This window comes from Bos indicus x Bos taurus, chromosome 23 (genome assembly GCF_003369695.1).
Source record: "Bos indicus x Bos taurus breed Angus x Brahman F1 hybrid chromosome 23, Bos_hybrid_MaternalHap_v2.0, whole genome shotgun sequence".
In the NCBI taxonomy this organism is placed as follows: Eukaryota; Metazoa; Chordata; class Mammalia; order Artiodactyla; family Bovidae; genus Bos; species Bos indicus x Bos taurus.
In genome coordinates, this window is record NC_040098.1 from 35,959,636 (window position 1) to 35,974,095 (window position 14,460).

Genomic DNA, 14,460 nt, shown 5'->3' on the forward strand with positions numbered 1-14,460 from the left:
ATACAGTAGGAATTATGTGACCAGAAAGGACCCTGCATGACGCTGCTGTGGAAATCCATTTCCATTGTTTTTAAGCCTGTGATATTTTGTTATAACATCCCAGAAGGACTAAGACAGCATCCTAACAATCTTTACACAGTTCAGGAAACCTCATGCTATTTACACAAAGGTGCAAAGCACTTATCTTGTCTGGTGTAACACTGTGATAGTTGGCTGAAAGTTGTGGCTGGCTTTCATGAAGAATCCTGAGAATTCAGCCTTCTTGGTAGCATGACCAGAACCATGAACAATTGTCTAATTCTTTGATTCTAATAACTTGACCCAGAATAATTGGCTGTGATTCTTACGGAATCTCTTAATGGTCTTTTTTGTAATGCCAGCTTCTGCTATTTGTGACTAATTTTAATAGGCGCTTCATTCTCTTAATTGTAGGGGCGGAATTTCTTTTGATTTACTCTTAAATAAAGATAAGAAATGTTAACAAATTGCCCTCTTAGATTTTGACATTTCTAAACCATCTGTGTTTATTTTTTAAGAGAAGACCCATTACAGAGCATGCATTAAAAAGCTGTAATTTCAAGTAGCCCGCTATGGGATAGATGATTATGACCATCTCAGAGCTGGATGGGATGGATGTGGATTTAGCACTTTTTGCGGATTCGGCACGTCAGGATCTTGATGTACGTGTCAACTTTCCCTGAATCCCTGTGCAGGCAGTGGAACAGGTTATAAAATTCAGAAAGACGCCTATCTTCATCGCTGGACGTCAGGGATGGGAGTCCTGACCAGCTACTGCGAGCCTCATGTATCGTCTTCAAGACTGAAACAATAACCTGAATACCCAAATGATAATGACTTCTTATGCGTTTTATTATTTACTTATCTTTTTTTCTTCTCATTTCAAATAAAGATTTGGGGAAGACATATGAATATAAAACTCTCTAGATATGGATTTTGGAGCCAGCCTATGAGAAAACTATTAGAAATCTAAAAACTAGATATGGAACTCAAGTTTAGTTTTACCTTTCTCTTTTCTTCCTTTCCACTCTCATCTTTTGATTTGAGGAGAACAGAGAAAGCAGACACGTGGAACTTCAATAGCAGATGTCCTGGGATACTTTAGAAAAATTCTGATCTTGGAAATTCTGTTCTCTATTACTATTACTCTTAAAAACATTACAACCACCAGTGCTCAGGAAGAGGCAAGCTGTTGGTGGAATATGTGCAATGCAGGGAAGGCTGCACATGTCAAAAATCGCAGTGAAATTCTGATTCCTTTACAGTAGAATCTATCACTATGAATGTCTAGGCTCCTGGTTTATGTAGTACCCGTCTAGCATATAGAAGTCATGAATCTTTTTCTTACAAAATGAGATAATTCCAAACTCCTTATGCATTACAGTGGTCACCTCTTTCATTCATGAACAAAGCAAGAAAGCCCTCTGCAGGATGCTCACCTTCCTGAATTGACTCTCTATGAATGCCTGAAGTTTGTCTGACATGTTCTCAATCTCCATGGCACTTGATACGACAGCCTCTGACAGATTTTTCATATTCCGAAGCCTCGGGACTAGATGATACAGAGGATTATTCCAGGAGTACAGTAACACAAGTGTCCACTTACTAAGGTCTTCATTCTAAGCAACCAGAAGAAACAGTCTCATAAAAATAATCATAATTCAGTGGTTTTGGTAACGTGATCTTTGCTCAGAGCAGCTGACCTAAAAAACTTTTGGTTATTCCTACGTGTATGCAGAGATTTTTGAAGGTAGTAAAATTTGCAAAAGGATAAAATGTAAGCTATTAGTTCACACTTGGCTGAATTTTTAAACATCTAGGTTATTTTAGGAACTGATTCCTCTGATGTGTTCTAATTTATAACATAAAGAATTTTCTTTTTTCCTCTGAAATTCTACCACCACTCAGTGAGTTCTTTTGTGTTTCTATATTCGTGTGAGAGAATCTAAGTAGTTACGCAAGTCAGTTTGTACTGCAGTGCCTGACCCAGGAAAGAGGGATTCCACCTGTGCCCACATCATTGTCACCCAGTGATTCATTCATATTAATGAATCTGATGAGTCCTTCGTATTGATTTTAGATCGGTAATTGCTTTATGATATTACAACAAAGAGACAAGGAAGAAGACATGACATTCCTAAACAGGCTTCTCTCCTCAGCTGATCCCACACCAGCACCCTGCTGATATCAGAAGAGTCTGTTTTGTTGACATGTGTCTGGGCAGAAAATGGCACAGCGTTGTTTTTAGTTATAGCATCAGGGGGATTCACAATGGAGGGTTCCCTGCTAGTTCACTACTTCTAGCAGAACTGAGCCTGAAAATCCCAGGGGCTGAAGATCTCTAGTTAACATGCTTGATTTCTTTACAGCCATGAACTGTTTTACTGGTAAAGAACAGAGAACTCAATAGGATTAAATATAAAAATGCACATAAAATGCTGAGTAAAATGTAACGCCATGTAGTAACTCTCAATAAACTTTAAATTTAAGCTTATTGAAAATCCCTCCTCTTCCTCTTTGTCCTTTTTCCTTTACTTGTTCACCCTCATTATCAATGAGCTTAACAGGGAAAAAGAATGCTGGTATCATTAAGAAGGTTGTAGAGAGAGAAGATAGAATTTTATGGGGGGAATGCATGTGGAAATACTTTAAATAATGTTAAGAAGAAGGATAATGCAGGAAATCAGAAAGGAGAGATTATAACAGTGAAAATTTGGAGTTGCGATAAATGATTGAGGCTTGATATGTAAACTATGTTGTCCTTTGAACAGAGGCAATTGTTGTGGCCATGAGAAGCAAAGCAATGTTTTTTAGGCCATTGTGGGAGAGACTTACAAATTCAGAATAAATGGTGACAGAGGAGTCATTGAGAATGACGAATGAAGGAGGTGTCAGAGAAGTAGAAGCAGAATCAGGAGAGCCTTGAAAGGCAGATGCGAGGGCTCAGGTGGTGCACTATAGGATTCCCAAGTAGGAGTCACTGCTAACAGGGAGTACTCAAAACTGGGGTGTGTTTCTTACATATTCATGAATTTATATTTAAATATTGAATCATATTTTACACATGGAAGTTCCCATTCATTTCCTGTTTTCATACAGAATAATAGCTGCAATCCTGTGTCTAATGCATGGGTTGAACTAAAGTTGTCTACATGGACAATTTATAGATCTGTTATTTATCTTGCTACTACAGATATTTAGTCATCCCTTGATTTCACTCATGCTTCATCAGCTACATAATATAGTTTCTCTTCAATTGCTTACTGTTCCTCCACCTTTTCCTGCATGTACAGTTACCATAACCTCTAATAATCTGAAGTCTGGTAACCTACATACTGTCTCATTTGACCCGGTGAAAAACCCAGGGGAAAGACTCACATTCATCTGGTGGGCTTTATCTCTTTCTTCGGGAGCATGGAAGGAATTGGTGTGGCAGCTGTTGGTGGCATTGATATGGTACAGTTTGCCCTGGGCATATTTTTCTTTCTGAAAGTGATCAGGCAATTAGTTAGGGTTGTTGGGCATTCAGTAGATGAACCCATTACCAGAACACTAACATGTTTGATAGACGTGTATTTTTTTAACTGGGGGCGGGCCTCGCAAAATTTGAAAGTCATTCTTTTCCTACTTTTCTATACATTGTCTCTATAAAAATGATTTTACATATAACTCTTCTAAGTTTAACCTTTTCCCTTCTCTTTTTTATTATCTTTTTTTAAAACTATTTGAACCAAATATAGTACATATGTACCAATATTTGGTACTTCCCAGGGATTGGTAGTAGTAAAGAATATTCCTGCCAATGCAGGACATATAACAAGACTCAGGTTTGATCCCTTGCAAGAGTGTACATCGGCATACTGCAGTATTCTTGCCTGGCCAATCCTATGAACAGAGGAGCCTGTTCGGCTATAGTCAGTAGGGTTGCCAAGAGTTGGACACAAATGAAGTGACTTAGAATGCATGCATGCACCTATATTTAACCATTTAAACTTTTGTTTACTTGGAAGATTTGGGAAAAAAATGGACAGTCAAAATGGAGAATGAAAGAAAACCTAGTGAGTAAAAAGAACTAGGTGAATTTAATAGAAAACCTTAGCACCGCCTTTATTAGCTGTCTGCTCTACTGTGTGCTCCTTGATTGACCTAAAAGAATTAACACACAACTTTCAAGTACCTTCTTCAGAAAGAGAATAATTGTTTCCAATTGTAAACTCCCCTTCTATTGTAGCTGGAAACCTATTCACTGCAAATCTTAGAGCAATAATTTGTAGCATTAAAAAAACTACAAAGTATTCATTTCTGTGACTGGGATTCAGCTTTGTTTAACATGTTCCATCCACCCAGTTCACTGCAGAACAGTTCTCATTTATTGGCTATTTACTCTGAGCCTGGAGAAGAAAGCCCAGAGAGACACTGAAGGACCAGAAAATCAACACGCTTCCTTTCCCCCAGTCCCGCCTGAAAGTGCTTTGTGTCAGGTAGTATTGTGGGCTGAATCTGTGTTCTTCATGCATTAGAGCCCTAACTGCCAAAGTACTGTGTTTTGAAAAGGGTTCTGACTTTTGGGGATCCCATGGTCTATAGCCCACCGATTCCTCTGTCCATGGGATTTCTCAGGCAAGAATACTGGAGTGCTTGCTGTTCCAGTCTCCAGGGAATCTTCCAGACTCAGGGATAGAACCCAAGTCTCTCACATTGCAGACAGATTCTTTATCATCTGAGCCACCAGCGAAGCCCATTAAGGTCAAATGAGCTCTTAAGGTGGAACACTGATCCAATAGGTTTAGCGTCTTCATGAAGCGAAACACCAGAGAATTCACTCTGTGTCTCTGTGTCTTTTCCTCTATCTCTCTTCCCCCCGCCCCACGCTTTTGGGAGGAGTCACAGAGAAGCCAGCCTGGGAAAAAAAAGTTCTTACCAGAACCTCACCTTGCTGGCACCCTGATCTGGGACTTCTATCCCCCAGAACTGTGAGGAAAGAAATTTCTGTTGTTTATTCCACTGAGTCTATTGTATTATTTTATGGCATTCCTAGCTGATAAATACCAAATCTTTTATTTTGGAAATTTAAAAAAGAAAATGAATGAAAGGAAATTGAAAAAATTATTGCACATCTTAGGAATCTTTGAGATTAAACAAAACTGATCCTTTCTTCTATTTCAACATCTTATGAACTGATGGCTTCTTTGACCTAGAGAGGGTGTTATTGCAGCCTTCTTGTTTAAAGGATAGTATAGCCCTGTTGGTTAGGGGAGGTTTCCTTCTGGGAGCCTGGTGGGCTACAGTCCATGGGGTTGCAAGAGTCAGACACGATTTAGCAACTAAACCACCACCACCGTAGTACTTACAAACTCACTGAACATTATTGCGGAAAGGTTATGGAATTCATGGGAGAGCCAGGCGGCATCAATATACAAGTCTGTAAGGGATTTCCGTAAGGAGACAAACACGTTAGGACCACAGGATGGGCATGAGTTGCCTTGGCACAGGAGCAGATTAGACACGACCAGCAGCAGCAGCAGGCAGGACCCTGTTTAAATAAAAACATGAGCCATTCTGAGATGATCTAGTCACCTGAAGTTATCAAACCCATCCTGTGGAGGGAAGCCTTTTCTTTCCCTGTTGCTCTGATCAGGAGTTCTTACTGTAGAAGCTGGGGTGGGGAAGAAGGAGCACCTTCTGTGTAAATTTAGATGGATGATGATATTTGCACAGATAGACAGTTGGAGAAGTAGGTTACTCCATGTATTTTTGAATTGCTCCCAGAAGTACTTCTCTGCTCTGCAAACATTTAGAACTTAATTCTGAGCAAAAAAAAAAAAAAAAAAAAATTTCCGAGCCAGAGTGTTTAGGCCATTCTTTTAAGATAGTTTAATGTTGGTACTCTGCAGATTCTGTGTAGCGAGGCCCTCCAAGAGTTTGCGATTTTTTTACTCTACATTGACTAATGCTTGAATTTTAGACACTGAAATGACAAGAAAAGTCCAGTCGATCTGTGTGGTTTACCATCACGCTGGGGTAAGAGTAAGCACGTGACTGACTGATCACCACTATTGAGTACAGAGAGAATACTAAGAGAAAAAGATACTGTACCTTGGATCTGCTCACTCACCTTAGTAACCCCATGCATGCCTCTGATACTTTCACAAAAGCTTTAAAACATCTTAAAATTTGTGTTTCACAGGAACCCTGTGAGATAACCTTAATCTTCACTATGATCATCAAGTTATGTAAATGAAGATGCATTGACTTAAAGAGGGCAAGTAATTTTCCCCAGGTCCCATTATTAGCAGATGCAGGTCACTGGGAACCTATACAGTCATCGGTTCACTTCCTGATGTCACATCACACATGCCTGTGGCCCTTGGTCTGCATGTGTGTAACCAGGACCACATCAGGAGCTGTGATGACTCTGCTTAAAGAGAAAAATATTTTGTCTTTGACTGAAAAACAGCAGTGACCCTAGAACATTGGTTTTATCCATTTGTTCTGCTCTGTCTATAAAACACTCATTGTTAAAGTCTTTGACAGTTATCAGTGTGGGGGCCTGGTTCTCCTGGCTAGCCTTTCTTCTAGGCACCTTGGCAACTCTTCTACTCTTATCCATGTTTATTCTTCTCATTACATTTGTTTCTTCGAGAAAATAGCAAATAAATCTCCAAATGGTAACACAAGAATATTGCCTGGTCAGCACCCAAGACAATGTCATCGGCTCTGCAAACAAGGCCTTCCTCTTCCTGACTTTGACTTTTTAGGGACAAATTTACACATCTGGTTGGGTGTACATCTTGAAAACCCATGGGGCTTAGTTTTTGAACCATCTCCAAACATCTCCTCTTTGACAGTAGAACTAGACCTTCATGCTTCCATGATGTATTATAATATTTCAGAAATTATTCCTGGCCCTACCTTTGGCCAACATAAGCATAAATCATAGACTCTTGCAAGCATGATTTTAATATTACTTTTCCTGTCTGACCTTTATAAGTAAGCAGAATTTAAGACTGAAGTGAGCAAGAATTGAGTTTGGACAAGAGAACTGATAAAATAGAGATTTTATCCTCCTGAATGAGATATGAACATGATTCTTTTTCCAACTAACCAGAAGAGTGATAATTTAATTAAGGATAAGATATCAGCATTTACTAGGTTTTCTCTGCTCTTAGTTTAAATGGGCATGGTATTTAAGAATAAAATGGTTGTTTAAAATTAGGTGATGAAAATAAAAGAAGTGGTCCTCAAAAAGGAGACATATAAGTTGGAGAAATTTGGGACTGTCTCTCTCATCGACTAAAGAGCTTATTGTGACAGGCAACGAAGCTAACAGCTTATATAACAGAAATGTACTTGTGTGCATATATTTCTGTGCATGTATACATGTGCTATGCATAAATATATGCTAAATTCCTTCATGAAACTTTGGACCTTATAAAATTCGATTTTATAAGAGGTGGTAAATATAGCAGAATACCCTAATTCCTAATGTAATTGATCATCTGTTGGTAGATGACTAACTATATGATTTTTTTTCTGTTAAATTGTGTTTTTAAATATTTTATCTCAAATACTTATTCTTTTATTTTTTTAATTTAAATTTATTTATTTTAATTGGAGGCTAATTACTGTACAATATTGTGTTGGTTCTGCTACACATCAACATGAATCCGATACGGGCGAACACGTGTTCCCCATCCTGAACCCCTCTCCCACCTCCCTCCCTGTACCATCCCTCCGGGTCATCCCAGTGCACCAGCCCCAGGGATCCAGTATTGAGCCAGGACTGGCGATTCTTTTCCTGTATGATATTGTACATGTTTCCATGACATTCCCACAATTGTTACTCGTGTATTTGCTTTGGTAGCACATATATTAAAAAATTGGAATAATACTGAGAAGATTAGCATGACCCCTGCCCAAGGATGACACACAAATTTGTGAAGCCTTCCATATTTTTCTGTAACAGCTTCGAGGGGTGGGACGGGAAGGATGGTGGCAAGGAGGTTCAAGAGCAGGGGACATAGGTGTACCTATGGCTGATTCATGCTGATGTTTGGCCGAAAACAGTACAGTATTGTAAAGCAATTCCCCTTCAATTAAACGTCAAGAAATTCAATTATAAAAACTATAATTGGGAATCATATAACAGGTTCAGATATCCATTGTATGACTAAAGAGGATCTGACTATAAACTGATGATGTCAATTATCATTGGTTAGTGATTCATTAACTTTATAGTTGAATGAGAAAAGTAAACAAACAAATACTGTTGTCTGTGATTCAGTGTCATAGCAAGCTATAATCCTTGTCTGCGTTCGCTTTTAGTGGTGTAGTGCCCAAACTTTGAAACTGAGGCTGTTTACAGAAATGCACAGTTGTGAGTCCTGCCTAGGCTTTTGGTTCCTGATGCTGGAGGCTTCTGTTTGCTGGTCACTAAGGCCGAAATTTTCTCTGCTGAGCATTCTCTGGGTCTATCACGTGCACAAGTCTTTATATTTTGGTTTTCCAATTTGATTCTCTTATTCTTTTGATCACACTACCAAGTCCCTTTACAATTTATTTTCAGACTCTTTTGTGCTTTGATCTTTCTGATGCTCATTAGTGTATTTGCTTCCATGTCTACCTCTCTGAGTAGTTTTCAGCATCTACATAAACCCTACCCTATTCTCTTACTGTCTGGATTTTGACGTTTAGCATCAGCATATTTTTATGAACTTCATTTTCCTTCTGGTGCGGTTTCTGGTACACAGTTTAAGCTGGTTGGCTTACATCTGGCTTGTCCGTGTTGTCTCCGAACAATTAGAGAACTCTGCTTTCTTTCTAAGCAATACTATACCTCGATTTTTTTTTTTTACCTCGATTTGATACCATTACTAATTCTCTATGATTTCCCTTCATGCCTCATAAGCTTTGTCTTTCTCAATCTACTGTACCCTGAGTACTATGTGCTGTATGTTGTTATTACTATTTTAAATCAATATCCACTAGTATAGCAGAGAATTAAAGGCAGTAAAATTGCAATAGTATTAGTAATAATACAGTCCCCAAAAATGTAATCCAGTAATGCTCCCAGTTTTAAATGACTTTCTATGCCTGTATTACTGAGGTCCCCTACTCATTTTTCCATACTAGGTGTTTCAATTTTGAAATAGAATGTAGAAAACAGTGGGGTGGAAAATTCTGAAAATCACCTTAGATTTTAGATGCCTCAAGATTAAGTATGTAATTATTAGTTTGTTATAGTTAATAAGGCTATTCACTATATATGTGAATATATATTCACATATGTATGCTCAGTGTTCAGTGATTGCTATTAGGTAAAGGATGTATACTGTGAACTGCATCACCAAACAGGTGATTGGAGATGAAGAAAGCAATGCCAGGAAGTCACAGGATTTTGTTCTGGAAGGAAAAACTTACAGGGTCTGTCATCTACAGTCTACTCTTCAGAGTTTTCAAAACACTTACTCTTCCTTTGCTCATTTAATAATTTGGGTTGTTTGATTTCTTTTCATACTGAGTTGCATAAGTCTCTTATATATACTTGGATACAAAGCCCTTATCAAATATGTAGTTTGCAAATATTTTTTTTTTCATTCCATAGGTTGTCATTTCATTTTACTGATGGCTTCTTTTACTCTGCAGAAGGTTTTGAGTTTGATGTGATCTCACTAGTTTATTTTGCAGTTCTTGCCTTTGCTTTTGATGACTGAGTTGTTTGAGCTGCTTGTATTTTGGAAAGCAATCTTCTATCAGTTGCTTTATTTGCTATTATCTTCTTCCATTCTTACCAAAAGACACAGACTGGCTGAATGGATACAAAAACAAGACCCATATATATGCTGTCTACAAGAAAACCACTTCAGTCCTAGAAACACATACAGACTGAAAGTGAGTGATGGAAAAAGATATTCCATGCAAATGGAAATCAAAAGAAAGCCAGATTGGCAATTCTCGTATCACAAAAAATAAACCTTAAAATCAAAACTATTATAAGAGATTAAGAAGGACACTACCAAATGATCAAGGGATCAGTCGAAGAAAAAGACATAACAATTTTAACTTTTTATGTACCCTACATGAGAGCACCTCAATACATAAGGTAAACACTAACTGACAAAAAAGGAGAAATTGACCGTAACACAATAATAGTAGGCATGATAACACCGCACCTATACCAGTGGACAGATTATCAGAACAGAAAGTTAATAAGGAAACATAAGCCTAAAAGATATATTAGAGCAAACAGACCTAAGTAATATCTTCAACACATTCCATCCAAATCAGAAGAATACACTTTCTTCTCAAGTGCACATGGAACATTCTCCTCATTTGGGTCCTAAATCAAACTTCAATAAATTTAAGTAAATTGAATTGTATCAAGAATTTTTCTGACCACAACACTATGATACTGCTATTGCTACTGCTTCTAAGTAGCTTCAGTTGTGTCTGACTCTGTGCGAGCCCATAGGCTGCAGCCCACCAGGCTCCCCCGTCCCTGGGATTCTCCAGGCAAGAACACTGGAGTGGGTTGCCATTTCCTTCTCCAATGCATGAAAGTGCAAAATGAAAGTGAAGTCGCTCAGTTGTGTCTGACTCTTTGCGACACCATGGACTCTAGCCTACCAGGTCCTACATCATGGGATTTTCAAGGCAAGAGCACTATGATACGAGATATCAATTATAGGGAAAAAACACTTTAAAGAACACAAACACATGGTGATTAAACAACACATTTCTAAATAATGAGCAGTTTACTGAAGAAATAAGGGGAATCAACACATTCCTAGAAACAAAGAACAATGAAAACAAGATGATCAAAAACCTAGAGGATGCAACAAAAGCAGTTCTAAGAGGAAAGTGCATAGTAATACAAATCCTACCTCAAGAAACACATTATAGACAACCTAACTTTACGTATTTTTAACTCTTTTTAAATTTCTCTTATCAATGTCTTAAAGGTTTTGCATAAAAACTTTCAACACCTTGCTTGTATATTTCTAAGTGTTTTATCTTTTGTTGATGCAACAGCAAATGGGATTGTTTGCTTATTCCACTTTCTGATAGCTTGTTGTTGATATATAGGTAGACAACTGAGTTTCGTATATTGGAATATAGTAAACATAATGTATGCTCCATCTTTAAAGAATAGACATTTTCCCACAAATAAGACATATAGATGATCAAGAGGTATATGACAAGATGCTCAGTATTACTAGTAATCAAAAGAAATGCAGATCAAAAGCCCAAGGGATATCTCCTCATACCTGTTTGAAAGGCTAGTACCAAAAATTTAAGAAATGATAAATGTTATTGAGGCTGAGGAGAAAAAGGAGTGCTTATGCACTGTTGGTAGGGATGTATACCGGTGCAACTCCCATGAACACATACTGTGGAGGTTATTCAAGAAATTTAAAAGAGAACATTTATGTGATCCATTATCCCACTTCTTGATATATAGTAAACATGTAAAATATCATGTAAGAAACGAGTTGCCAGTCCAGGTTCGATACACGATACTGGATGCTTGAGGCTGGTGCACTGGGACGACACAGAGGGATGGTATGGGGAGGGAGGAGGGAGGAGGGTTCAGGATGGGGAACACATGTATACCTGTGGTGGATTCATTTTGATATTTGGCAAGACTAATACAATTATGTAAAGTTTAAAAATAAAATTAAATTAAAAAAAAAAAAGCAAATGAAGTCATTGTCTCAAAGAGAGATCTGTATTCCCATGTTCATTGCAGCATTATTCACAGTAGCCTTGGTATAGAAACAACAATCTTTCAACAGGTGAATGGATTAAAACTATCTGATGTGACATATATAGGTAAATATTATTTAGCCATTAGAATTAGAAAGAAATCATTCCCTTTGTGGCAACACGGATGAAACTGGAGGGCATTACACTAAGTAAACTAAGTCAGAGAAAGACAAATACCATAGGATCTCAACTATAAGGAATTTCCAAAAAAAAAAAAAAAACGAACTCAGAGTAGAAAAATGATTGCCAAAGACTGGAGGGTAGGGAAATTTGGAGGGATTTTTAAAGGTTACATATTTTCATGTATAAAAAATTATTAAGGTGAGGATCTAAGTTTGAGCTTCATGATCTAATCATGAGATTGAACAAGCTCTGGGAGTCGGGGATGTACAGGGAAGCGTGGCGTGCTGCAGTCTCTGGGGACAAACAGAGTGAGACATCACTGAATGACTGACTGAACTGAAGAGTGGAACTTACCTGTGTTCTCCTCAAAAAGCAAAAGTTAAATATGTGTGGTGATGGCAATGTTACTTAATAGAAAGGGAAACTCGTTTCTAATCCATGCACAAATGGGGTGGACAAGATGACGGAGGGGTAGGTGGAAGTGGGGTACACCTCTCTCCACTGATGCATCAAGAATGTCTAAAGACGCAGCAGTTCTCACAGAAGACCAGGTGAATCCTGGCAGGACTCCCTGACTACTGAGAAGGCACATCCGGATCTACACAGAACTTGGTAGGACAAAGGAGAGAAGGGACAAGGAGGAAGGGGAAAGAAGGAGGAGAGCAAGTGGGACCAGCCTGAACCTGGGGATGAGGGAGCTAAAGCGCAGGGGAGAGATCCCCACATCCGTGCCATCCACTGGAACGGGGGAGGCATTTGAAGCAGTTGGGGAGTGAACTCACTACTCTGTGACAGTCTGAATGGATTGAGAACCACATAGACAAGCCATGCTGCAGCCTTTCATACCTCGGACAGGGTTGTAAGTCCACTGGTGTCCATGGAAGTTGGGAGCTGGAGCCATGGGGATTGAGGAATGATCCCAGGGTGAGGACTCCTGTTGACCGTGGGGAGTCAGCCAGATGGGATGGGGTGGAGGAAATGTGCTGCGTGGAATGCTTTAAGGAAAGCCATGAGGCCATAAAAGTAGGGTTCAACTGCTTGTGGATTAGAGCTATCTCTTTCTCCATGCTGGTACCTGTAGGTTGAGCAATAGAGAAAGACTTCAGTAAGGGTGGTCCTTGAGTGCCTGATGCACTAATCAATGAAGAACTTGGAATGTCTACATACCTGACCCCACACTATTCTCTGTCTAAATTTTGGGTTTTAGCATCATAATGTTTTTATGAACTTAAATTTCTTCTGGTAGAGTTTCTGGTTTACAAATTAAGCTAATTCCTCACAGCTGGCTCATTCTTGCTGTTTCAAGAAACTTTGAGAACCTTCCTTCCTCTCAAGGCAATACTGCCCTTTACTTTACTACCATTGCTGACTTCCCATACTTTCACTTCTTGCCTAATATATTCTGTCTTTCTCTATTCACTATAACTTTAGTAGTATGTGTCCCTGTGTTGGTATTAATATTTATCATAAAGTATTAATGGATGCAGTAGAGATCCAAAAGGATTACAGTTACAACAGTAGTAATAAATAGCCACAAAATTATAGTCAATTAATGCTCCCATTTAAAACTGATTTTCTATCTATATATTATTGAGGTCTCTTAACTCATTTTCCTTACTAGGTGGCTCAATTTTGAAATGAAATATAGAGAACAATGTAGTGGTAAACTGGAAATTACCTTCCTTTTGATATGCTTCATTAGTAAGGATTCAAATTTATGATATTTTTTCCCCAGTGCGACTGTTCATAGTACATATTATAGCTCACTGTGGGGTGATTGCTATTGACTGAAGAATGTATGCATTGAATTGAAATTGTCAAATAAGTGAGTGGAGATGAAGAAAGTAATGCCAGGAAGGCACAGGCTTTTGTTGTTCTAGAACGAAAACCTTGCTGTGTCTCTCATCTATAGTCTAATCTTCAAATTTATTGAAAGTCTTAATTTTCATATGCTCCATTAAAATTTTGAATTATTTGTGGTTTTTTGCCCTTGAGTTGTATGTCTCATGTATTTTTGGATATTAAGCCCTTATCAAATATATGATTTGGAATATCTTCTGACAATCTGTAAATTGCCATTTGATTTTCTTGATGTTCCTTTCTTTGGAGTCTGATGTGGATCCACTTGTTTGTTTTGGCAGTTGTTGCCTTTGTTTTTGGTGTGAAACCCAAAACCTTGTTGCAAACATGGATGGCAAGAAGATTACCTCAGTGTCTTCTTCTAAGAGTTTAATCGCTTAAAGTCTTATGTTCTAATTTTTAATCCATTTTTATGCACAGTAAAGACAGGGGTACAGTTCCATTTTTTCACTGGACTATCCAGTTTCCCCAGTGCCATTTTTGACAAGCTTGTCCTTTCCCCACTGGATAGTCTTAGCTCCTTTTTCATAAGCTAACCAACAATATACGTGTGTATTTCTTTCTGGCTTCGCTATTCTGCTCTGTTGATCTATGTGTCTATTTTCATGTCAGAAGCAAAGCATTCTGTTTTGATTACTATAGCTTTCTAATACAATTTGAAATCAGCAACCCTAGTCTCGAACTTTGTTCTTC

General features: G+C 38.3%; 1 protein-coding gene and 1 non-coding gene across 2 annotated transcripts; one reads left to right on the plus strand and one right to left on the minus strand.

The window, feature by feature from the left end:
• Window positions 1-498: 498 nt before the first annotated feature.
• On the minus strand, window positions 499-12,887 carry LOC113881913 (chorionic somatomammotropin hormone 2-like). The gene is made up of 5 exons (XM_027525038.1): window positions 12,754-12,887; window positions 5,370-5,551; window positions 3,397-3,504; window positions 1,458-1,637; window positions 499-833 (listed from the first exon to the last, which is right to left on the minus strand). The coding sequence occupies exons 1-5, from the start codon at window positions 12,806-12,808 to the stop codon at window positions 642-644; spliced, it is 717 nt and encodes a 238-aa protein (XP_027380839.1). The 5' UTR covers window positions 12,809-12,887; the 3' UTR covers window positions 499-641.
• LOC113882353 lies at window positions 7,869-7,975 on the plus strand. Its single transcript, XR_003508362.1, has one exon. It is a non-coding gene; the product is annotated as a U6 spliceosomal RNA (small nuclear RNA).
• Window positions 12,888-14,460: the final 1,573 nt, after the last annotated feature.